The 24,107-nt window shown below is 39.9% G+C and overlaps 1 protein-coding gene across 4 annotated transcripts; it reads left to right on the top strand.

Annotated features, from left to right (window-relative positions):
- The first annotated feature begins 1,749 nt into the window (after positions 1-1,749).
- LOC105012724 (gonadotropin-releasing hormone II receptor) lies at positions 1,750-23,736 on the top strand. 4 transcript variants are annotated; one of them, XM_034294611.1, is made up of 8 exons: positions 1,750-1,825; positions 1,956-2,098; positions 2,334-2,418; positions 16,021-16,116; positions 16,192-16,230; positions 16,355-16,898; positions 18,348-18,549; positions 19,337-23,736. In XM_034294611.1, the coding sequence occupies exons 4-8, from the start codon at positions 16,052-16,054 to the stop codon at positions 19,735-19,737; spliced, it is 1,251 nt and encodes a 416-aa protein (XP_034150502.1). In that variant the 5' UTR covers positions 1,750-1,825; positions 1,956-2,098; positions 2,334-2,418; positions 16,021-16,051; the 3' UTR covers positions 19,738-23,736. The 4 variants fall into 4 exon arrangements, with proteins under 4 accessions (XP_034150502.1, XP_019905587.1, XP_034150503.1 ...); XM_034294612.1 differs by lacking the exons at positions 1,750-1,825; positions 1,956-2,098; positions 2,334-2,418 and adding exons at positions 11,773-11,818; positions 12,548-12,609 and having other exon boundaries at positions 16,052-16,111; positions 16,187-16,230; XM_034294610.1 differs by lacking the exons at positions 1,750-1,825; positions 1,956-2,098; positions 2,334-2,418 and adding exons at positions 11,773-11,818; positions 12,548-12,609 and having other exon boundaries at positions 16,021-16,111; positions 16,187-16,230.
- The last annotated feature ends 371 nt before the right edge of the window (positions 23,737-24,107 follow it).

Below are 24,107 nucleotides of genomic sequence, written 5' to 3'. Positions count from 1 at the left end.
ACACACTTAATCAAACAGACATCAACCTCTCCACAATGGCCAAGACCAGAGAGCTGTGTAAGGACATCAGGGATAAAATTGTAGACCTGCACAAGGCTGGGTTGGGCTACAGGACTATAGGCAAACAGCTTGGTGAGAAGGCAACAACTGTTGGCGCAATTATTAGAAAATGGAAGAAGTTCAAGAAAAAACCATTAGTAACACACTACGCCGTCATGGATTAAAATCCTGCAGCGCAAGGTCCCCCTGCTCAAGCCAGCGCATGTCCAGGCCCATCTAAAGTTTGCCAATGACCATCTGGATGATCCAGAGGAGGAATGGGAGAAGGTCATGTGGTCTGATGAGACAGAAATTTTGCTTTTTGGTCTAAACTCCACTCGCTGTGTTTGGAGGAAAAACAAGGATGAGTACAACCCCAAGAACACCATCCCAACCGTGAAGCATGGAGGTGGAAACATCTTTCTTTGGGGATGCTTTTCTGCAGAGGGGACAGGACGACTGCACCGTATTGAGGGGAGGATGGATGGGGCCATGTATCGCGAGATCTTGGCCAACAACCCCCTTCCCTCAGTAAGAGCATTGAAGATGGGTCGTGGCTGGGTCTTCCAGCATGACAACGACCCGAAACACACAGCCAGGGCAACTAAGGAGTGGCTCCGTAAGAAGCATCTCAAGGTCCTGGAGTGGCCTAGCCAGTCTCCAGACCTGAACCCAATAGAAAATCTTTGGAGGGAGCTGAAAGTCCGTAATGCCCAGTGACAGGCCTGAAACCTGAAGGATCTGGAGAAGGTCTGTAGGGAGGAATGGGCCAAAATCCCTGTTGCAGAACTACAGCAAACGTATGATCTTGTTAATTGCAAACAAAGGTTTCTGTACCAAATATTAAGTTCTGCTTTCCTGATGTATCAAATACTTATGTCATGCAATACAATGCAAATTAATTACTTAAAAATCATACAATGTGATTTTCTGGATTTTTGTTTTAGATTCCGTCACTTACAATTGAAGAGTACCTATGATAAAAATTATAGACTTCTACATGCTTTGTAAGTGGGAAAACCTGCAAGATCGCCAGTGTATCAAATACTTGTTCTCCCCACTGTAGTCTCAAAAATGCATCAGAAAATTCCAGGATTCAGGGAGTCCACTGACTTGTCATGCCCCTGCAGTGCGGTTTCACATTTGTGAAGCTAACAAGCTAGCTAAGAAAATCTACCCTCCTCGCTCTCCTTACCAACTAATGTTGGCGCCAGACAGACAGACAGCCAATCAGGTCTGAAATACGAAATGACGCTGTAGTGGAGCTACCGGCTGTCAGCTCCACTTGGCATCAAATTCGTTTTATCTATATTGATCACACAAACATTCTGAGCATGCATATTCATATTTTCACACGTACAATGTACATTGCATTGTGAGGGAGGGAGGGGCTAGCCCCACATTCACGCTTAGCCTGTGGCCTACTGATGCGAACTTGAATTGGCAGAACGCAGTCTGAAGCAGCAAGGCAGGGACCAATGAACATGAAATAAAATCCTAACAAAAATGATATATAAATTAGGAAGATGTTATATTCATAGATAATTAATTATAAGAAGTAATGTTTGAGAAATACAAATAATATAATTTTGTTGCAGTTCTTTCTGTTGACAACAGGTGGGGCTGTGCCCCACCTGCCCATAATGACCAGTCGCCCCTGAACAGATGTCATTGGCGAATGACGATGGTAGTGTTAAGGGTGAGGGAAAGCATACGGAGAGGGTAGACGTGTGGGTGAGATAAGACTGAAATAGTTCCCTCAAATATCGGACTGTAGGCTGTAGAGGTATTTGGCAATATATTTCACAATTTCTTACTGGAAGAATAAACTACCAGTATGCATGTCGTTTTTCTCTACTCCTGATAAATTGAACTGGGATTGAATTGTAATCCCTTATTAATTCTATATTTTACAGGGAGCTTTTAAATATTTTTTTTTACATGAAACTTCAATGTTGATGGATTTTAAGATGGACGTGATAAAACCCGTTTGCGCGACATGATTGAAAAGTAACGCTTCAGCATTTGATTTCTGGACAGCTCCTCTCCATGCTGACAGGTTGGTATTTGTCGCAGGGCTATGCGCGTCCTTCTTTCGGCGCACATTTTAGTCCATGTATGAACTCATTCCTTCTGAATTGTTTCTAGATAAGTAAGTTTGGACAGGTGTGGAATACTGTGACAGACTTATTAGGGCAAGGTATTCAGCACCGTGTGACCACGAGCATTGCTGATTGAACCATAGGATCTGCAGAATCCTATCTGAAAAAGATTGTCTCACGATTTTATTTTAGAGTAGGCCAACTTGGAAGAGGAGTGATTTGGTGAATTAGAGGAGACCCATCGGACTTTCAATTTTGTCATCTAAAAATTGACCGGGTAAGAATGCATCTTTCTGTTAAGAGAATGCTTGTGTTATTTGTCACTTGGGTTGCATTTTCTAACTATAGACTACTGTAAATCTATATTTTGGGGTTTGACATTAAACTATTGGAAAGGACAAATACAGGTTCACTAACATCTGTCACATAACCTATGTTATTGTCTGCTACATAGACTCATTGACTATCAGGTCTTTAGGACGTTGTGCATGCTTGTAGGAGAGGTTGAGTATGGGACACATGCAGCGGACAGCGGCAACATAATGATAAATACGATCGACTAACTTAATCTACATAAATTACAAAGCATGTTGACTCGTCTAAGTTATTTGTAAAACACATTTGAGTAAGGTAAACAACTTTTTAGCAGTTGCACAACGCTTTTCTCGCACTCTCAAGTCTTTTTGAGGTATTAGATAACATTTCAATTTTAACCAATCCTGCAAGCTCAACATCGGGTGAGTCTCTGATGGTAGGTATCCTGTTGCCCGGGGATACTTTTCTGTATCCTTCCCATAGTGATGATAAGTTGCTGGTTTTAGTGTGCCCAGCCAATTATGTTACAGTGGGAAGGATTACGGCATAGACGAGGCACACGGTCCGTAACGGAAGATCTAATTTAGCCTATCGAAATGTATAATTATTTTATTGAACTTCGGACCGTTAATGCTTGATTGAAGAATATAGTATGGGTACAACAATGGTCCGTTAGCTTTACTAGAGGACCAAATGTTACAGGCTGAATTTCTTCTAAGAACACCCAAAACGCTCTCAGTTCACACAGATTGTCTTCCATTTGTTCTATTCTAATTTTCTATTGCCACGGGAAATAGAGGATGTCTTTAAACTCAAATATAGTTAAATAATTGCAATTGAGTTCCTGCTCTGAAATTATTGAGCCTACATTGAGAAAAAAAATTGCCAGTCAAAATTTAGGACACATCTACTCATTCAAGGGTATTTCTTTAGTTTCACTATTTCCCGTTTAGAATAATCATGAAGACATCAAAACTATAAAATAACACATATGGAATCACGTAGCAACCAAAAAAAGGTGTTAAACAGATCACAATATATTTGATATTGTAGATTATTCAAAGCACCCGCCATTTGCCTTAATGACAGTTTTGCACACTTTTGGCCTTCTCTTAATCAGCGTCATAAGGTAGTCTCCTGGAATGTGAAGCATTTATGGTACTGTACATTTTAAATCATGCTGTTAGGGAACATGGGTCCACACTGTTGTAACCAATTGAATGCAGTAATTGAATAGTAAAGAGAAACCAGGAATCCATCATAAATTCTGTTGGCCTGCTTGAGATTGCAGTCCTCATCAATCCACATTCATTTTCCATGAGAAAGTAACACCTCTGAGGATTTAAGTCAGTAGCCAAATCTGTGGTGGTCTGAAAATGAATGGTGCACAATACCTCTGTGAGTGAATGGGAGATACAGAAGATAACGGGTTCTCTTGTATAAGGCTATGCCTAACATGTTTCTTCTAAAACAGACGTCCGCAAATATAGTTAATCTGTAATTTTCCATCTCAGAATAAATTTATGGAGATATTATAACAATCATATCCAAATCAATAACAAATATCAGAATTTTGATTTACTTGGAATTGTAATGTGTCAAAGAATAATATGAAAAGAGTGATGACCATTATCAAAAGGTCCATCTATAATAATCTTCATCAATATACTATCCTGGAACTATATTATAGTAACTCCTTTGGTTTGGTAAATGAACTTCCAATTACTGTTGATTATTTTATTTTTTACAAATTGGTATTAAATGGCCCCTGATCCCAAATGAGACCAACCTTCGCCTTCAGAACGGCTCCAATCCTTCACAGAATGCTGTCATACAAGTCCTGAACTGTTAGTGGGATATTGCACCATTCCTCAAGAAATAAAGCCTCCAGTTCTTTAAGGGATGGGGGCGGGGGCTCCCAGGTGGCAGAGCACTTTGTACAGTGTGCTCCAGAACTTTCCATAACGGTTCAGTGTTGTTCATATTTGGTGGTTGGTGAGGCCATGGATGCATTTGACGTCATCCTGATGTTTATAAAACCACTGTTGATTTGTTTAGCCTGAGGGAACAGTGTTCGAAGCATAGGGTGCATCTGGTCCTGTAAAAAAGCCTCATCATCTTTGGCTGTTATACAAGACTATATTATTATTGCTTAGGGGTCCAGGTTTTCCTTACACCAAATTATTTATCTTTGTAAGTTGGCTTTAGAAACAAGCAGTTCCTGAACGGAAGCCCTGCCATAATAGCTTCGTGAAACTCAGATGCAGTTTTTCTTTAGACTGGTGACAGAGGTGCTGATTCAATTTTGTTGTATTTTTTTAGGCTTGACTTTAGGGGCATTGAGCAACTATCCTGATAAGTGTCAGCCTATCCTATGGCTAGCGCTTAGACTTTAGCGATTAGCCTTGCTCAATCGCTAGACCTCTGAACCAATCAGAAAACTGAAGAAGAAACCACAAATACATTTCAAGGCAAGTCAACCAGGGAGGGGGACTTTGTATTTCATGCACTTGCGCAAAATGTGTATCTTCTATATAGCTTTATTTACTAATCAGGACTCTTGTGACAGAGGTGCTAAATGCTGCAGAGTCTGAGTGCAAACCAAGTGATCATTGTCATGTTGACTGAAATTTCAAGAAAATGTTCTCTTCCTCACCACAGATAGTATTATTCCCATCTTAGAAACAATTACATCTGTATGTTAGCCTGCAATGTAGGGTAATAACCAACAGTCTAGTTTCATCCACATGCTCGATAACCGCTAAACAGATATAGATAAGGCTAAGAGTAGATGGAGGGATTTGTCCCAAGTACAATGCTTGTTGTTTTATTGTTGATTCTAGAACTGAATGGAGCTCTTTTACAATATTCATTAACTGTTTTAATGTTCTTGCTAATGTGTATAATATTGAGTCCTCTGCATACAAAGACACACATGCTCTGTTCAAGGATAGTGTATGGTAAATATTCAAAACAATAAAGGCATCTGACCTGCAGTACTCAACACACAACTGGATTTGCATTAGAATTGCATTGCTTCCAGTACTTTTAGGGTGACAGAAATGTTTCTCTTTTTTGCGATGACTGAATTTATCAATCTAGCAAAAGGGTAATCTTTTGAGTAATGTTGTAGCATTTCCCCCAATAGGTATCAGTTTTATGAACCCCTTCCCCAAACATTTAATGTTCTGCATTTCTTTACCAAGCATATCATGTCAATAACGTGAGACTTGCTCTAAAAAGTGCTATTTTCTCCAATCTGAGAGTATGTCATTTGTCTCACTACCAAAATAAAACAACACAAACATCCTTAGAAAAAGGTCTGTTTACTCGCAAAAACTAACCCAACCATACAATACAAATACCAGGGAAATGCTTTTTACTTTTGGGTTGGCAATGGAACAACTTCATGGAAGCCACGTAAGCATTAGCTAGCTACCTAAAACTGATTTTCACCTTTAATTTGACTACTAAAAAGCACCAGATCTCACTGTCTGAAGAAGAAGCATGTTCCACCTTCTGGAAATCCATATTTTCAATGGCCTGAAAATATGTATTTTGGTGTCTATAAAGTATAATACATATTTTTATGTTTTATTCTAAATGTGTCCACCGAAAGTACTTGAAGTACTAAGGGTGTGTTTTAACTGCTATTGTTGAAAGTATGTAAATATCCGAGACCTAGCCATCGGCCTCACAGCATGGCTGGGTCAGTGATTACAGTTCTCCTTCCAGTCCACAAGGGAAAATCTTCAAAAGAATCTGTCAGCACAGATATGTTAAAGAAGCTAATGTAATTATACTGTGCCACTTATGAAATTACAGGCACGCATACCCTCCCTGAAATGTTGACATATTTTACTTGTTGGACTTGAGTGTCCGAGACAATTTCATATGAGAGTAAGGAAAAGCTTTCAAAGTCACCTAAAAGGTGATACAATACATTTTACACTGCATTTTTCTAATATAGTAGATTCTCATCAATATTTAATGGATAGTGGCCTGGTGTGGTACAGCCATGTACGTTTCTGCTTCCATAGTGGTATCTAACAACTAAATATGTCTATTTACAATTATCCATTCTGCGGAAAGCTTGAAGTGAATGCCCTCTCTCATTTGCTTTGATCAACATTGTCTTTGCTGCTGTGTTTGAGAACAATTGAAGGCATGCTAAACCACTCCAGAGAACTCAGGCACAAGTCAAGCACTTCTTCAACCATAATAAACGTGTTGGGCCATGCAAATTTCATTTGAGAGAAAGGAGAAAAAGAGAGGCTTTGGGCATAGTTTCAGGACAGTACAGCCTGTGAGGTTCAAGTTCCTGGGATGCTAGTGAACCGGAACAGCTCAATATATCGATCATTGATGATGTAAGTCCTCCAAGATCAGTGAACCTGCAAACCCACAGGGTCCAGTTTTAATTAAAGAGCTGAGAATATCCACAAGATGTTATAAAGCAAGTCAATTGCAGAAATCTAATAATATCGCATTAAAGTCTAAGCCAATCATTGTTTGCTAAGTTAACATATGGAATTTTTTAAAGATGGCCATACTAGGAATCATACAGCAGTTATATTTAAAATGTAATGACCTATGTTAGAAATTGTGTGGTACATAGAAACACAATGGGGAATACACATACTGTCTCTCATTATAGTAAATTGTTACAGCTAGCTACTGTTCATAAGTGTTTTTGACCAATTATTGTATGATTTGTTTCCCATAATGCACTTGTCACAGAAAAAAAAACTTGATTCTGAAGTTATCCTGCATTGCAGACCCATGTTCTAGTTTTCTCTGGACACTTTTCTGTATTCTAAAAGCCCCTTTGCCATTTCATGTTATATGCTTACAGTGGATATAAAAAGACTACACACCCCTGTGAAAATGCCAGGATTTTGTGATGTAAAAGAATGAGACAAAGATGAATCATGTCAGAACTTTTTAATGTGACCTATAATGTGAATATTTCAATTGAAAAACAAACGAGGGGGGGAAATGAAAAATATAAACCTTACAATAACCTGGTTGCATAAGTGTGATAAGTCTAAATGTTGCAAGTTGCAAAGTGATATGTCTAAAGGATATACAGTGGATATAAAAAGTCTACACACCAATGTAAATGCCAGGTTTTTGTGATGTAAAAGAATGAGACCACTTTTAATGTGACCTATAATGTGAACAATTCTATTGAAAAACAAACTGAAATCTTCGAGGTGGAAAAATGAAAAATAAAAACCTTATAATAACCTGGTTGCATAAGTGTGCATACCCTCTTATAACTGGGGATGTGGCTGTGTTCTGAATTAACCAATCACATTCAAACTCATGTTAAATAGAAGTCATTACACACCTGCAATCATTTAAAGTGACACTGATTAATCACAAATAAAGTTCAACTGTTCTAGTAGGATTTCCCTTACATTTTCTTAGTTGCATCTCAGAGCAAAAGCCATGGTCCGCAGAGAGCTTCCAAAGCATCAGAGGGATCAAATTGTTGAAAGATATCAGTCAGGAGAAGGGTACAAAAGAATTTCCAAAGTATTAGATATACCATGGAACACAGTGAAGACAGTCATCATCAAGTGGAGAAAATATGGCACAACAGACATTACAAAGAATTGGACGTCCCTCCAAAATTGATGAAAAGACAAGAAGAAAACTGGTCAGGGAGGCTTCCAAGACGCCTACAGCAACGTTTAAGGAACTGCAGGAATTTCTGGCATGTACTGGCCGTGTGACAATAATCTCCCATATTCTTCATATGAATGGGCTATGGGGTAGGTGGCAAGACGGAAGCCTTTTCTTACGAAGAAAAACATTTTGCAAAAACAAACATCAAGTCTCCCAAAATCACGTGGTAAAATGTATTATGGTCTGATGAAACCAAGGTTGAACTTTTTGGCCATAATTCCAAAAGTTATTTTTGGCGCAAAAACACCACTGCACATCACCCAAAGAACACCCACGTGAAGCATGGTGGTGGCAACATCATGCTTTGGGGTTGTTTTTCTTAAGGCTAACAGAGTCCTAACCAAAAAGACTGAGTGCTGTAATAAAATCAAAAGGTGCTTCAACTAAGTATTAGTTTAACCTTTTCACGCGTGAGTTTCAAATATTCCTTACCGACCCCCCAGCGTGAGTTTTTTTGCACGTGACTTCAGTACTCTGCAGCATTTGAACTCACGCCAGCATTTGAACAGTCACCTTGCTAGGTAAGGAACACTACATGCATTGCTTTGCAAGCTTCTCTCGTTGACTCGAATTCTAAGAGCTGCAAAAGTTGGTTGATTTATTACTGTAGCTAGCTAAAAAACGTCAGCTAACCGCTAGCAAACGTCAGCTGCCCATTAGCTAACAAATCGTGACCAGTTATTCAGTGCAGTGAAAATGAATAAACTATATAAAATGCATACAACGGGGAACGTAACTTCTAGAAAGTTTTTGCAATGGTTTTGATCGGTAGTGGTCGCTAATATAATTTGTTTTTGTGCATTAGTGTTGGCTGTCTGTTGGTACGTAAGTAACACTTCTTGTCCCGATTTGAATGCTTTCTACCTTGTTAATATCATAGTATGGTCTTGAAACAATTACAATCAGGAAATAAAGTTATAAACACTGTTTGAGCTAAATGTGAGTAAATAATAGCGCGGTTTTACCAGCCTTTGTTACGTTACTTGTAGCTAGGTATGCTAATGATGCGTTCTAAACATGACGTTCTAATCACACCGGTATGATCGTACGCTCCAGGGACCACTCTAGATTGATCACACTGGTGTGATCGTACGCGCCAAAGGGTTAAGGGTGTGCACACTTATGCAACCCGGTTATTGTGAGATTTTTTATTTTTTGTTTTTCAATTGAATTGTTCACGTTATAGGTCACATTAAAGGTGGAAAATGTTCTGAAATGATTTATCTTTGTCTCATTCTTTTACATCACAAGAACCTGGCAGTTTAACAGGGGTGTGTAGACTTTTTATATTCACTGTATCACTGATGTTAGGTACAGAAGGAGGATTTGTAAAAGGATTCAATTAAAGAAAACAGCATTTGTCAACATACTTGACATCCGAGAGCCAACCAACATTCTGATAGAGAACACAATAATGAGTTCTAAAACTGTTGCCTATAATGAAGTGCTGAAGTTATGAACTGGATCTAACGGCTTTAAGCGTGGTTTTAACAAAACAAGAAGAGAGACCGTGGCTGAGATGAGCAGTCATTGGTTACACAGCTATATTTACGGTTGCACAACAAGAAAATTGGAAGTCTTGAGAGGTAACAATTTTAGCTGCGATCACCATTCATCCCTGAACCCAAGAGATTCGGTTCAGATGAGATTGGGATAATAGAAAGATCTAATTTTCTCTCTTCCTTATTTCTTTTGCCCTTTTCTTACTCTTTCTCTGGGCGTCTCCCTCTCTCTTCCTCCTTCCATTGGTCTCCCTTTCGCACTTGCCTCCTCCATCATGATCTCAGTCTCTAACTCCCTCTTCATTTCTTTCTCTGCCTATTCCTTGCTGTATCCCCCCCACCATATATTTTCAATCCCTCCATTTCATTCCCTCTCCTTACACCCCTCGATACAACTCTCTTGTTGCTCCCTCCTCCCACTCTCTTTCCTGTGGGGCTGATCATTGAAATGTTCGTGCAAACTGACAAAATGGCAACAAGATAGCCTAGGGGTTTATTGTATTGTTCTGTATATAAGGATACATGGTTAAGTAATTATTTTAACCGGATTGAGTAACGTAATTCACCTGTGACTTGCAACAGATGTACATGTAAATGTAATCCCTTAAACAATGTTGCAAAAACCTTAGTGACTGAGAAGCCCATGGGAAATAGACGATCTTCAGCCAGGGAGCGCTGCATTCACCTGCAAAGCTAACAAAGGTTGTCAGGTGATTGCACATGCCGTCAGGTACATTGATCTATGTGACTTCCTGGTTGGCTGGAAACCTGGGAGGAGAATGTCTTGGTGATGACATGATGATCATAAACTCTCTCCAATCTGTTGAAGAGTTGTTGATATGTGACAGGATTTTAGATGTAGCTGATTGGGAAAGGGAGAAAAACTGATGTGACAAAGATTGTTCTAAAAAAAACAGAGTTAATTGAGCAGTGGAGGTCTTGCACTATGTTAGCAAAAAGCGTTGGCCCTAAGAATATTCAGGGAGGTTGCAACCACAGTCAAAAACAAGGTTAAAGTATCTGATATGACGACACATCCGTAAGATAGAAAGCAAGCACTCATTTGCTCTTATTTACTCTCTTTATCATCTCAAGACTGAACTTAGGAGCTGCTGTTATAAAGTAAATGTAGCTAAGGATAGGCGAAGGGGCTATGGTTATGGAAAGAGAAGAAATAGGAGATCAGTCCCAATGCTCCAGGGTGGGGAACAGGACATTGCCTTGCATAGGGTCTTTCAGATGGGAAATATAATTGGTTTCCAGGCTGAATGTCCCACGGCACTTATCGTAACAGTAAAGGAGTGTTAACTTCAGTGTCCTGGTTAAAATTCCAATCTGAACCATCAGAGCTGTCTAATCATCCCCAGCTTTCAATAGGTATATTGATCTTCCATCCTTCCCATTTTGAAAAAACACAGCTCAAACAAAATAAGGGAAGACATAATCATCACAGTGTAACACCAAGTCAACTAAACATCAGGGATATAGATCTGTCCAGTTAGGAAGCACGAGTGATTGTGAATCATTGTCTCCTGTTTTGATGCAAATAAAAGTGACAACAGGTGCACTGTGTAACGGTCACAGCCTGATGGGACCGTTCCGCTTCGTGTCTTCTGTTTGTCCTTGACTTGACTTGACTTGTCTTGTCCTTGTATGGTCCTTCCTGTTCTTGTTTAAGTTTATCATATTCCTTTCACCTGTGTTTAGCCCCCACCTGTTTCTGTTCTCCTCGTTAGCCTGTGTATTTAGTTCAGCCATGTGCTCTTAGTACTAGTTGGTCATTGTTCCATGTCCGTCAATGTATGTGGTGAGTGGTTCGTTTTGGTTTATACCTTTTGTGTAACATTTTCAAGTGCTGTGTTATTTTCAATTAAAAACCCACAACATCGACTGCCACTCTGCTTGCACCTGGTTCCTTCAATCTCCACCATTTCACCAACCGTGACACACTGGAGAGGCAACAGCAAGGGAATGGTTTTGCAGGTGGTGGCCACAGACAATTGCTCTCTACTTATCCATCCTGACTGATTCTTCTCCAGCGGGCTACTGGTGTGCCGACTCCATGAGGGTGACATGAGGGCCCGATGTCCTCTAGTGGGACCTGAGCTCTCAGCCCAGCACCATGCAGCTTAATTGGCATTTGACGGAGAACACCAGAATTGGCAGGTCTGTTATTTGGCGCCTGGTCTCTTCAAATGTGACAAACATGAAAGAGTCTGGAGATGCCGTGGTGAACATTATGCAGCCTACAACTAAATCCAGCATGACCGGTTTGGTGGTGGGTCAGTGATGACCTGGGGAGGCATATCCTTGGAGGGTCAGACCTCCACGTGCTAGCCAACGGTATCCTGACTGCTGTTAGATGAATTATTGCCTGTCCTAAATGTACAGTTCTGGAAAAAATTGAGACCACTGCCCCTTTTTCCTTTCCAAAAAAGTGGGAAAGGAACGTTTTGAGTGAGGAACAGAGGTTCAATTTGCAGTGGTCTCTTCATTTTAACCCTTCTGTTCTTCACTAAAAACCTTCCTCTTTGACTTTTTTGGAAAGGAAAAAGCTGCAGTGGTCTAAATTCTTTCCAGAGCTGTATTTATACTGTATATTAATGTAAGTTGCTCTAGATAGGAAAATGTGTGCAATTATTCCGATGCGCAAGAGACTAAATCAGAGTAAGATGGGTAAGAGATGTTTATAGAGAGCATTGAAGGGATTATCAAGATTGACTATCTAGTCAGTCTGTTGTCTACCATTGTTTTATTGGCTAGGTGATTAAAAACCTGCTGAAATCATGTTTTCTCTCTCCACTGTCCCTTTTATACACTGCCATGTTTTCAATGCCTAACATTTTTCATATGTAATGTTATGCCCTTTTAATTTTGCCTCTGCCCTTTTGGTAGCCTCATGACGTGGCTTGAAGTGAAACCAAGCTGTGACGTGGGGGCATTCAATACATTGTAAGGTAATTAGAGCCACAGTGATTCATCTACAGCAGAAAGTCTATAAGAAGAAACTGAAAACACAGGAGGGAGCGACAAGATGCACAATGTGCTGTCCCTTATCCAAGGATAAAAGATCAATCAAGATAGTTAGAGTCAAATTAGAATGAACTAAATGAATTAATACAAATCTCCAGATCCTTCTGATACATTCTCCATGACAAAATGAAATAAACCTAAATGTTCTTTTGAATGGCTGACTGGGTTTCAATTGCATGTTTCCTGCATGATATCAAATCATTAGTCTCAGTAAAAAAAACATAATTAACCTTATTTTAACAGATTGTGAATGTGACTCTGAACACATTCTCTCTCACTGGGAGCAATTAGGTTTAAGTGCCTTGTTCAGGGACAGTATGATAGATTTCTAATGCTCTAACCATGTTAGGGTTAAGTACATCCAGGTGTCTTACTCATCGGTCATCGGGTTCTATTAAATCTCTCATACTATATTTTTACCTTGCTGTGAGATACTGAATCTGTTGATGTACCCTAATGACTGCTCATCTCAGCCACGGTCTCTCCTCTTGTTTTGTTGAAACCACACTTAAAGCCGTTAGATCCAGTTCAACATTACGCCCGGCACTTCATTATAGGCAACAGTTTTAGAACTCATTAGTGTTCTCTATCAAAGTTGGTTGGCTCTCGGATGTCAAGTACGTTGACAAATGCTGTTTTGTTTTATTCAGTCCCCTACTGCACCTAACATCAGTGCTACAGTGGAAATAAAGTATACACACCCCTGTTAAAATGCCATGTTCTTGTGATTAGTGTGGCCTATAATGTGAACAATTTAATTGAAAAACAAATCTTTGAGGAAAAAAACAACTCACTAACCTGGTCGCATAAGTGTGCACCCCCTTAAACCCTTAATACTTAGTTGAAGCACCTTTTGATTTTATTACAGTACTGTCTTTTTGGGTAGGAGTCTATTAGCATGGCACAACTTGACGTGACAATATTTGCCCACTCTTCGCAAAAGTGCTCCAAATCTGTCAGATTGCGAGGACATCTCCTGTGCACAGCCCTCTTCAGATCACCCCACAAATGTTCAATTGGATTCAGGTCTGGGCTCTGGCTGGGCCCTTCCAAAACTTTCATCTTCTGGTGAAGCCAATGCTTTTGTGGATTTGGATGTGTGCTTTGGGTTGTTGTCATGCTGAAAGGTGAACCTTCTCTTCAGCTTTCTAATGGACGCATGAAGGTTTTGTGCCAAAATTGCCTGGTATTTGGAACTGTTCATAATTCCCTCCACCCTGACTAGGGCCCCGGTTCCAGCTGAAGAAAAACAGCCCCAAAGCATGATGCTGCTACCACCATGCATCATTATGGGTAGGGTGTTCTTTGGGTGATGTGTAGTGCTTTTGCGCCAAACATACCTTTTGGAAATATGGCCAAACAGTTCAACCTTGGTTTCATCCGATCATAAAACTTTTTCCCACGTGCTTTTGGGGGACTTGATGTTTGTTTTTTGCAAACCTTTTTTCTTTGTAAGAAAAGGCTTCCGTCTTGCCACCCTAACCCATAGCCCATTCATATGAAGAATACAGGAGATTGTTGTCACATGTAGCACATGACCCGTACTTGCCAAAATTCCTGCAGTTCCTTTAATGTTTCTGTAGGCCTCTGGAAGCCTCCCTGACCAGTTTTCTTCTCGTTTTTTCATCAATTTTGTAGGTACGTCCAATTCTTTGTAATGTCTGTTGTGCCATATTTTCTCCACTTGATGATGACTGTCTTCACTGTGTTCCATGGTATATCTAATACTTTGGAAATTCTTTTGTACCCTTCTCCTGACTGATGTCTTTCAACAATTTGATCCCTCTGATGCTTTGGAAGCTCTCTGCGGACCATGGCTTTTGCTCTGAGATGCAACTTAGAAAATGGAAGTTAAAGGGAAATCCTACTAGAACAGTTTAACGATTTGTGATTAATCAGTGTCACTTTAAATGATGGCAGGTGTGTAATCACTTCTATTTAACATGAGTTTGAATGTGATTGGTTAATTCAGAACACAGTCACATCCCCGGTTATAAGAGGGTATGCACACTAATAACCAGGTTATTATAAGGTTTTTATTTTTCATTTCATCTCGAAGATTTTAGTTTGTTTTTCAATTGAATTGATCACATTATAGGTGACATTAAAAGTGAATTAATTTTGTCTCGTTCTTTTACATCACAAAAACCTGGCATTTACACAGGTGTGTAGACTTTTTATATCCACTGTATATCCTTTAGACATCAGGGACGGATAACACTGGAAATTCCTTTGTACACTTCCAAAGTATTTAAAAGTACTGACATTTTATGTTTTGGAGTATTTAGGAAATTCAGAAAGCTGTTGAACCATATTTCCGATTAAGGTGTTTGATGTTTAGAAAGAAAATGTGCTTATGTAATACTTGTGTAATTCTGTAATTCAAATCTCAACTGTAAAAGTATGTATGGTCTCAGTAGAACTCCCATATAAATTAAACGTTAAATGAATAATCCTTTGTGAATCCTTATCTATGGTCTGTTAATCTGTTGGAGGCTTTGTTTTGAAACACTCACAATTTTGAATTTGCTGATGATCATCGTAGTAGTCCAGATCTAGGCATACCTTTGTTATGGTGCTCTCCCTGAATAGTTCACCAGTCATGATCAATTAAAAAGATGTACTTGCCCTTTTTCTCTTTCTAGTTTTTTTCTGCTCTGGTAACCTTCTGAAATGCTAATTTACCTCCCATGGGAATGGGTAATTGACCAGAGGTGGGTAGAGTACTGAAAGTTTATACTTACATAAAAGTAGTTTTACTGAGGATGTAATTAATTCAAACAATAGTAAAAAGCCTGGACATTCAAATACTCTAAAGTTATCAAATAAGATTTGACAGTAACCCAATATATGCAGTTAAAAATAAACATCAAGATGCTGTTTAGTGCTATCAAACAATATTAGTCATTTGGAAACCTAATTTAAGGATGCAGAAATCTTAACACATGGATATACTGTAATTTGTTTAGAAAGCATATCTAATAGAAATGGGGCTAGGATTGCCATTTATTTGAGTCATATTCCAGCTAAACTTTGCAATAATGCAAAATGAAATAGAACTGTTGTCAGATGCTATTGCTGATGTGATACATCTGGAAGGAATTCGTGGAGGGGTTGATATTTGACTGGTTTACCATCAACTGTCCTGTGGCCAATGTATGTAACCTGACTGAAGTTACAAATGTTTGCCATTAGGTCACTATTACTGTTATAAGGGTTATTTAGTAAGGGTTAAGGTCATTGCCATAGATATTTGGCATGCCAAACTGGTTCACATCGTAATAGAATTGCTGCATGTTTGGGAGTGTCCTAACTGGCTGCATCTCAACTTGCAGCATTATTAAGTACCCCTCACATCCCTGCCAGATGTTCCCTCGGCCAGATGGGACCTTTACCGGAGCCCCTGCAGACATTCCCTACCCACAAGCCATCAGACCGCTGAATATCTCTATTTGACACACATAAACACTCACCCACCTAGGCATAGACACACAAACACCTGCCATACACACACACACACCTAAGCAAACAGACACACAAACACAGTAAGTGTAAATACGTATATAAATACCAAGATTGCTGCTGATATCTGTATTCTGTGACAAATGTTTGTGGAAACACTGATTAAGAAATGATGGGAATGATGACTGACTTCCTTTCTACCTCCAGGATGTCAGATGACAGGGCGTCGGGCAATTTGTCTCTTTGGCCATCTTCGCCAATGTTCTCACCGGGGAACTCCTCCTTTAACTCCTCCCTTGCAACATCATCCAACGACTGGGAAGCTCCCGCGTTCACGGCCGCGGCCCGCGTCCGCGTGGCCGCCACATTGGTACTCTTTGTATTCGCTGCCTTCTCCAACCTTTCCGTGCTGATCAGCGTGGCGCGGGGCCGCGGCCGCCGACTGGCCGCTCACCTCCGGCCCCTCATCGCCAGCCTGGCCTCCGCTGACCTAGTGATGACGTTTGTGGTGATGCCGCTGGACGCGGCGTGGAACATCACCGTGCAGTGGTACGCCGGTGACACCATGTGCAAGCTGCTGTGCTTCCTCAAGCTGTTTGCCATGCATTCGTCCGCCTTCATCCTGGTGGTGGTCAGCCTGGACCGCCACCACGCCATCCTGCACCCATTGGATGCACTGGACGCGGAGCGCAGGAACAAGGGGATGCTGCTGGTGGCCTGGGTCCTCAGCCTGCTCCTGGCCTCGCCACAGGTGGGCGTACGGGAGAACCTACTGCGTTATGTATCTGTTACGTGTGGAAGGCAGTTCACTCACATTAGATTTAATTGCAAATCCACTATCTTAATAACATGTCCTCCACACTTGATATACATTTAATTCAGCGTAGTTTCACTTTACCCGAATCACTCTTGCAGATATGTCTGGAATGGTTCTGCGCAGGAAATCTTACATTTTAATGTTAGTCATTTAGCAGAAAGATATCCAGTGACCGACATGAGCAATCTTTTATTGTACCTGTCTCAAAAGCACAAGAATGGATATATGTAGCATGTCAGATCTGGGGGTTTGAGTAGCATTTCATAATCATAAATGGCACTCGACTCTAAATATTAGGCCAGATGTTCTTAACTCTGACATTATGAGGACTGGATCCCAATGTTTTTCTGTTCTATTTCAGCATTAATTGCACCCACCTGGTGTCCCAGGTCAAAATAAGTACCTGATTTGAGGGTTGCATTAAAAAAAAATGGAGGGTAACTGGCTTTGAGTTCCAGAGTTGAGTTTGACGGTATTTGGGTATCTTGGTCCCAAATCTAAAATTGGCCTCTAACACGTCCTCACAAAAGGGCCCAGTAGGGGTCAGTAATCTGCCATTAAAATTAATACCTAAATTCTATCCAGACCTTAGAAGATCTGTGTCATAGTGCAATTGACATTTAACAGTCATTTGAAAAAGAGGAAATGGATTTAATCAAGCACTAAGTTTGACAAAAATGGGAAGTTGGTGCATTGTGAAGAAAATGTGTCTCAGCAAAAGCTGTCTATTGATTGTGAGGTTAGTGGCTCAGAAGTGGATGCTGATGAAGCAGTTTTCAGCTTAGTAACAACATTTTGCTATTGCCAAATTCTTACATTGTCTGAGGAGGTCACTTGTATATTGAGCAGCAACTCAATTCAAAAGGTATTGCAATGATTACTTATCATGACAAGTAGGGAGAGAAGCCAGGGAGAGAGATTGTTTTCACAAGTAAATATTTATTTGAAATGTATTTGAAATTTACTGACAGTTGGTCTGGAATTTCACTCTCATACTGAAAGTACTTTGCTTTGGTAATATATTTTTTAATATTTTCCTGTATTTCCTGCCAACAATTTACAATCTGTTGCAAAAAAAAAGACCAACCTTGGATGCTCCATCAATTGCACTAGGTTTGCTCTTGTGACCCCTTGTGGCAAGTCGGGCACCTGCAAGCTCAAATGTAGTTGTTGGTATCAAAACGCCAAATGAAAATGGGCCTGTCTCTAGGTTTCTATAAGTTTCTTCTGTAAAAGCAGCATTTCTTGCCACTGTGTAACTGCATGGGCGTTTTGACACCTTTGTGAAAACTACGAACATGTGCACTTAACAAATTCATTTATGTAAATACCTAACCTTTCTAAAGACTTATCACTTCCATCTTGTTTCTCTTTGTCTAATAGTTGTTCATCTTTCGAGCAATTAAAGCCGAGGGAGTGGAATTCACTCAGTGTGTGACGCATGGAAGCTTCCACCAACGCTGGCAGGAGACAGTCTACAACATGTTTCACTTTGTCACTCTTTACGTGGTCCCCCTGCTAGTAATGAGCTTCTGCTACACTCGTATCCTAGTTGAGATCAGCCGTCAGATGCCCAAAGACAAAGGTGTGTTATACATATACTACTGTGCCTGATCTACTGAACACAGAACAGTAATAATTAAATGCCGGCCTTACCTTATTAAGTATTTGTGTTCCTTTGATTGGTCTATTTGTCATGTAAACAAACAGTTGTTCATTGCATTTAGTTACTACAAAAAGCAGAAGCCAACCACCCATACTTTGTTTACTTTCACCTTTTGAGGGTAACAGCAAAGCATTGTTCTATAATATTTTTGGAATGTTAAAAACACATTTAAAGGGATCTCAGAGACTTCCGTCATACTGGATAATTCCAGATTGTCAATATCCTTGAATCTGCATTCGTAGATGCTCTTTCCTGCATATTCATAGATCTTAATTTCATTATCCAGTCATTCGGAGAATTATCAGATGCACTCTGGTCACATAACTATGTTAATAAAATTGCCAAGCGCCTCCAAAAACACACTGTGTCCAAAAAGGGATTTCGCATCTTTCTTAAAGTGATCTCACCCTGTCTCAATTTTAGATTAGCATCTGTACGAATTGCCCTTTTTGATTCAACAGAGATTAAAGCAGTAACGCGTTTAGCTCACCTGGGAATGAATCATCAGCAGGCGACTACATTTGCTGCTGTGGTCAGTGATGACGGCTAGTCCTTGCCACACGCGTCATGGGTTTGTGATTAGACAAACCTGGCCTAGACTCGCTTCTTGTACATTCAACGCAAATTAATCAATCAGTCAGGTACTCTTCAGGTCACATGGTCAGATCGCTCACAGGACCGTTATGTATGTACGTTATCACCACAGGTGGAGAACCATGCCTGAGGCGAAGCGGCACCGACATCATCCCAAAGGCACGCATGAAGACCCTGAAGATGACCATTGTGATAGTGGCGTCTTTCGTTATCTGCTGGACTCCGTACTACATTCTGGGCATCTGGTACTGGTTCCAGCCGGCCATGCTCCAGGAGACGCCCGAGTACGTCCACCATGCCCTCTTTGTCTTTGGCAACCTGAACACATGCTGTGACCCGTTGATCTACGGCTTCTACACGCCGTCCTTCCGGGCAGACCTGGCTGATGTGGTCGCCTGCTGCTGCAGATCGCAGAACATCTCCCCGAGGTCCCTGGACCACTTCGTATGTCAGAGAGGCAGGGCAAGCGGAGAGGCAGAGTCAGACAACCCCAGCGGTGACCAACCGAGTTAACCTGAGCCTGAGTGGAACTGCGGGATACAGACTCATTTACTCCATGACCTCTCTAGGGCCCGTTACCCACAACCATGTTAAAACTACTCCACCAAAAAGGTGGTCGATGGAGACAAGATTGAAAGAGCTTGATTTAGGCTTTGTCTGGATCAAGAACACTGGCCCTTTGACAATTTCAGGTGTCACATCCAGCTATGCAAATCACAGATAATGAAAGAAAAGATTCCAGCGCCCATTATACCTGTATTTCCAATAGGGTCTGGCCAGCTGTAAAAGGTAAAGACCTCCAGTGTCTAAGACTGGGGCAACAAGAAGCAGTTTTCACTCTATTTTGTTTACAGTTCTCGGTTGCAAGTAGCAGCATTTCAACTAAACCAAAGTTACAGCTTGGAGGGAGTTCTGAAAGAATCATGTATCAGAAACCTTTGTTTTGGCTGTTGCTTTTAAGTAGTTGTACAAAGTTGGAAAGTCGCAACTAGTTGCAACCAACTTGCAGATGATCGTTAGGGTTAGGGTTACATTAAAGATGCAGTCTGTGATTTTTTGGCGCTGGTTGTTGAAGTGGTGCTATTGAGCAAAACAAGGTAACTGAAATTGTGTACTAGGTCCTGTGTGCTTATTTGTGCCCCAGGTCATAAAAAAAAACAATTGGAAACAAACTTGGAATTTCATGGCTAACCTAGGTATAATAGTGATTTGTGCACATGTCAACAACATATTACACCATAATACAACAACATTCTACAAAAAATATTTTGTCAATAGCCAAAGTCCCAGACTGCATCTTTAAGCAATCAAGTACCATCTCAGATGCACAAATCAAAGTTAAATCCAAGCTGCTGTGTGTAACGACAGCCTGTAACAGAAGACACAACAAATTAATTTGAACCAGACTCAATGGGAAAATATCTAGCTAACTAGTGTTTTTCTTTTTATATTTCACCGCATTGCTTTGCACAATGGCTTTTCACTATGGGATTGCATTGAAGACCCTGATCGCAGTCACCCTATTATAAAATGACAGAGTTTTATCCCATTTGGGTTCCATTTTGTCTTCAGGTAACTTTTAGTTAGTAGCCAAACAATGAACCGAATTATCCGTGATTATTCAACAGTAGAAATAGGAATGGCGAATGGGATTCTTTAAGGAAGTGTTCGTCGTGTTTAAATGGGAGTAGGGAGTGAGCAGCAAAAGGCTATGTTCTGCTGTCTGAAGTGCACAAAGGTAAAAATGACAGGCATTCTGGTTATCTTACATTAGGAAGTGTTACTGGCAATGATGTAATACTGACATTGTGTATTTAGGGAGTATGCAAGTACTGCACGTTTACTTCGCCTAGCTGAGATCTTAGAGCAAATCAAATATAGTATGCAGGCTCCTTTAGTCAAGGGGAATGCAATATGGGTGTCTGTGATGTTATCAGCTAACCTTGGTACAAGTCTCTTTGGCTTAAATTCCCCTCCCTTTAGTCACTGTCACTAAGGGATTGGAAATCTAAACAAAAAGACACCAGTACTGAGACTACTTATCAGCTAGATGCACAAAACATGCCAGTGATTAGGAAACTGGTCATAGTTTAATGAGGAACAGATTAATGTAAAAGATTGGTGTTTTATGAATGTCTTGTGTTCTCCTGTACTCCTGATGGTCTCTATATTTAACTGTTGTCATTACGTCATTCATGGCTTACATAGTCCCCAGGATTTCATTGGTCCAGATATGGTTGTCTGGATCCCGGATGATAGTCTGACAATCCTCTAATTGGTCTGTATGAAGACGAATCAACCCTATCAGATCTTCAGCATTAAAGTTTGGCGAGTCAGCTTCTTTGATTTTGCCAAAATAAATTACTCAAATAACTACTTGGTGCTATCTTAAAGAGGTATTTGGTTTTTTAGCATGTTAGACTTAATTTCCCACTTACTTTTAAAGCATCATCCAGACAGTTTTGGTCACATTAAAATGTGTGCCTGCCCTAATAATGGAAAAACAGCATTTCGCAGTATTACTTACCCACCAGTGAAGAAATTCATGTGGAAATCTCCGTAATGTTATGGAGCAAGAGAGGGGGCGATTTTTTTGTTAGATGTCAGGATTGTCAAGTCTGTGTTCTTTTGGAAGTCTGTGGAATCTGAGCATCATTAAACCGTATGAATGGCTACGGTGCTATCCCTGAAGGAGGCACAGACAGTCCAGTGGTGAACAACAGCACCACATCCAATGGATCTTCTCCTGGGCCTTCATTTAGAAACTGCACACATGTACAAAATACACCCCAGGATGTTGGTGTCCAAGCAAATGCTGACAAATGTTTTAAACCTTTTAGTCATGGAACAGGCACTTATACAGAGCACTTATCTCTAGATAGCTTGGTGGGACAATCACACACCCGAGGGGGAATTTTCAGTGTCAATGATAAAATGAAAAAGTATTAGGCTAAGACCTGCCAAACTTAAGACCAGGCATGCACAAATCCACTAGTGACTGAAATGAGGGATTGGATAACAGTGTATTCATTTTGTCCAAATTGCTTGTGGCTTGACCATTAGAAAAATATATATATATATTTTTAAATTATTTTAGGCAAATAATACTTTTGGTATTTATGGAACATTCAACCATCGGGTAGAGCAGCCTGAAGATGGACAGACATAAAAACCAGCATAGCTAGCTAATGTCAGCTGAGATATATGAAACAGGGACACTGCTAACCGGTGCAGCACATTCAAATGAATGTCTGAGTTTTCACAAAGATGTATCCAGCATGATTTCCGATAGAGCTAGCTAACGTCAGCTAAGCAATTACTTTCTTTTAGAAACTATCTTGGACAAATTCCAGTCTCAAATTATACACCAAATAAAAGCCAGTATGATAAATGGGAACAGGTCTGATTTGATCAGAAACATTATGTATGGTTTGCAATCAAGTTTATTAACCCATAAGGTAATGACCTCACCCTCCCAATGCTTCCAGTTCCAGTGTCAATTAATGGACATCATTTTGACCAAGTGACCATATAGACCCTGTTAAAAGAGCATATAGTTCCATACTGCACTCACGTGTCTAGGTGGGCATTAAATTACATCTATAAAACCTGACAATGGCTGCCTGGATATTCACTATGAATGCCAGTCTGATACAACCTTGTCTTTGCTCTTTATTTTCTGTGGGTAACTACTACTCTGTGTTTATCCAAAATGTTATTGAAGCACGTATTCAAAATGCCCTAGTGTGCTTGAAGTCTTAAGTATACTAAAGAATAAAGTACTTGATTTATTCCCAGCATATCTGTTTTATGCTATTACTTGTAGAATGTCCTTACAAATGTGAAGTGACCAAAAATGCAAATGCAAGGCAGACAATGGAAACACTTAACTGTGTGCCGTAATATTAATTTAAACTTTTTCAATATGGAATGTTGCAAATTATTATTAACTAAACCTCGCTGTCTATACAGTTCCTATATAGTTAAAGTCCAATGTCTACTGAAGCATGTTTACAGTGGTGAATGAATGTTTTTCCAGAAGATCTAAAGCCTTGCAGATCTTTCAGTTTTCTGAGGGTAGTAAATGCTGTTTTCATCCAGGCCTTTTTGGGGCACTACTGAAAACTTTGCTTCCCTTCCTGGCCTGCTATTGACTACCCGCTTTTTGTTAATGTCACTTATCTGCAAATGCCACTATTAAGAAACAAGCAAAAACATAACACAGATTCAATAGTCCTTATTGTATCAGATTCTATTTATCATTGTAATGTTGCTGGGTTGTTTCTTTTTTTCCCAAATTAAACAATACCTTAAAAGATGTCCAAATCAGCAAATTTTTCTGATTGATTGATAGTAATCGATGGTGATGCTTGATTCTACCAACCAGCAGATGTTATAAGTCCCATATAATGTGAAAGCCATTTCATGATCTGACAACATTCTATTAAATGTGGTCTATTTTACAATCAATACAACATGCAGACATAATAATATTGTTTTGCATTCTGTTTGTTGTGACCCTCATTTAGTATATGGTCAAATTGTGTTAATTTTGATTGAAAATAAAATTCAGTGCTCCATCACCTGAGAACTACGCACTCTGTTTCAACTGTTCAACCATATAATGTTTTTTCCAGGTTGGAAGCACAGGAGAAACACTGCTGAAAACCATTAAAAAAAAACATAAAATCAATAAAGGACATTAAAAATGTTTAATGAATATACTATATATGCCACCCATATATAGTATATGGGTGGCATATGCGCATATGGGTGGCATATATAGTATATGTTAGCCTCTGGGGTTACACTTTCCGATAAGGGTACATGCATTAACTAGCATTAACGAATACCAGAAGGTAACATGAACGAATGATGAACAA

The sequence above is a fragment of the Esox lucius genome, chromosome 10 (genome assembly GCF_011004845.1).
Source record: "Esox lucius isolate fEsoLuc1 chromosome 10, fEsoLuc1.pri, whole genome shotgun sequence".
Classification (NCBI taxonomy): Eukaryota; Metazoa; Chordata; class Actinopteri; order Esociformes; family Esocidae; genus Esox; species Esox lucius.
This window is presented reverse-complemented; position numbering and strand designations above follow the sequence as displayed.

Coding starts and splice junctions, on each gene's coding strand:
- LOC105012724 (XM_034294611.1), top strand. CDS start 16,052: ATGTTCCCTCGGCCAGATGGGACCTTTACCGGAGCCCCTGCAGACATT. Junction 16,117..16,191: donor ATTCCCTACCCACAAGCCAT/CAGACCGCTGAA, acceptor AACACCTGCCAT/ACACACACACACACCTAAGC. Junction 16,231..16,354: donor CAAACAGACACACAAACACA/GTAAGTGTAAAT, acceptor TTCTACCTCCAG/GATGTCAGATGACAGGGCGT.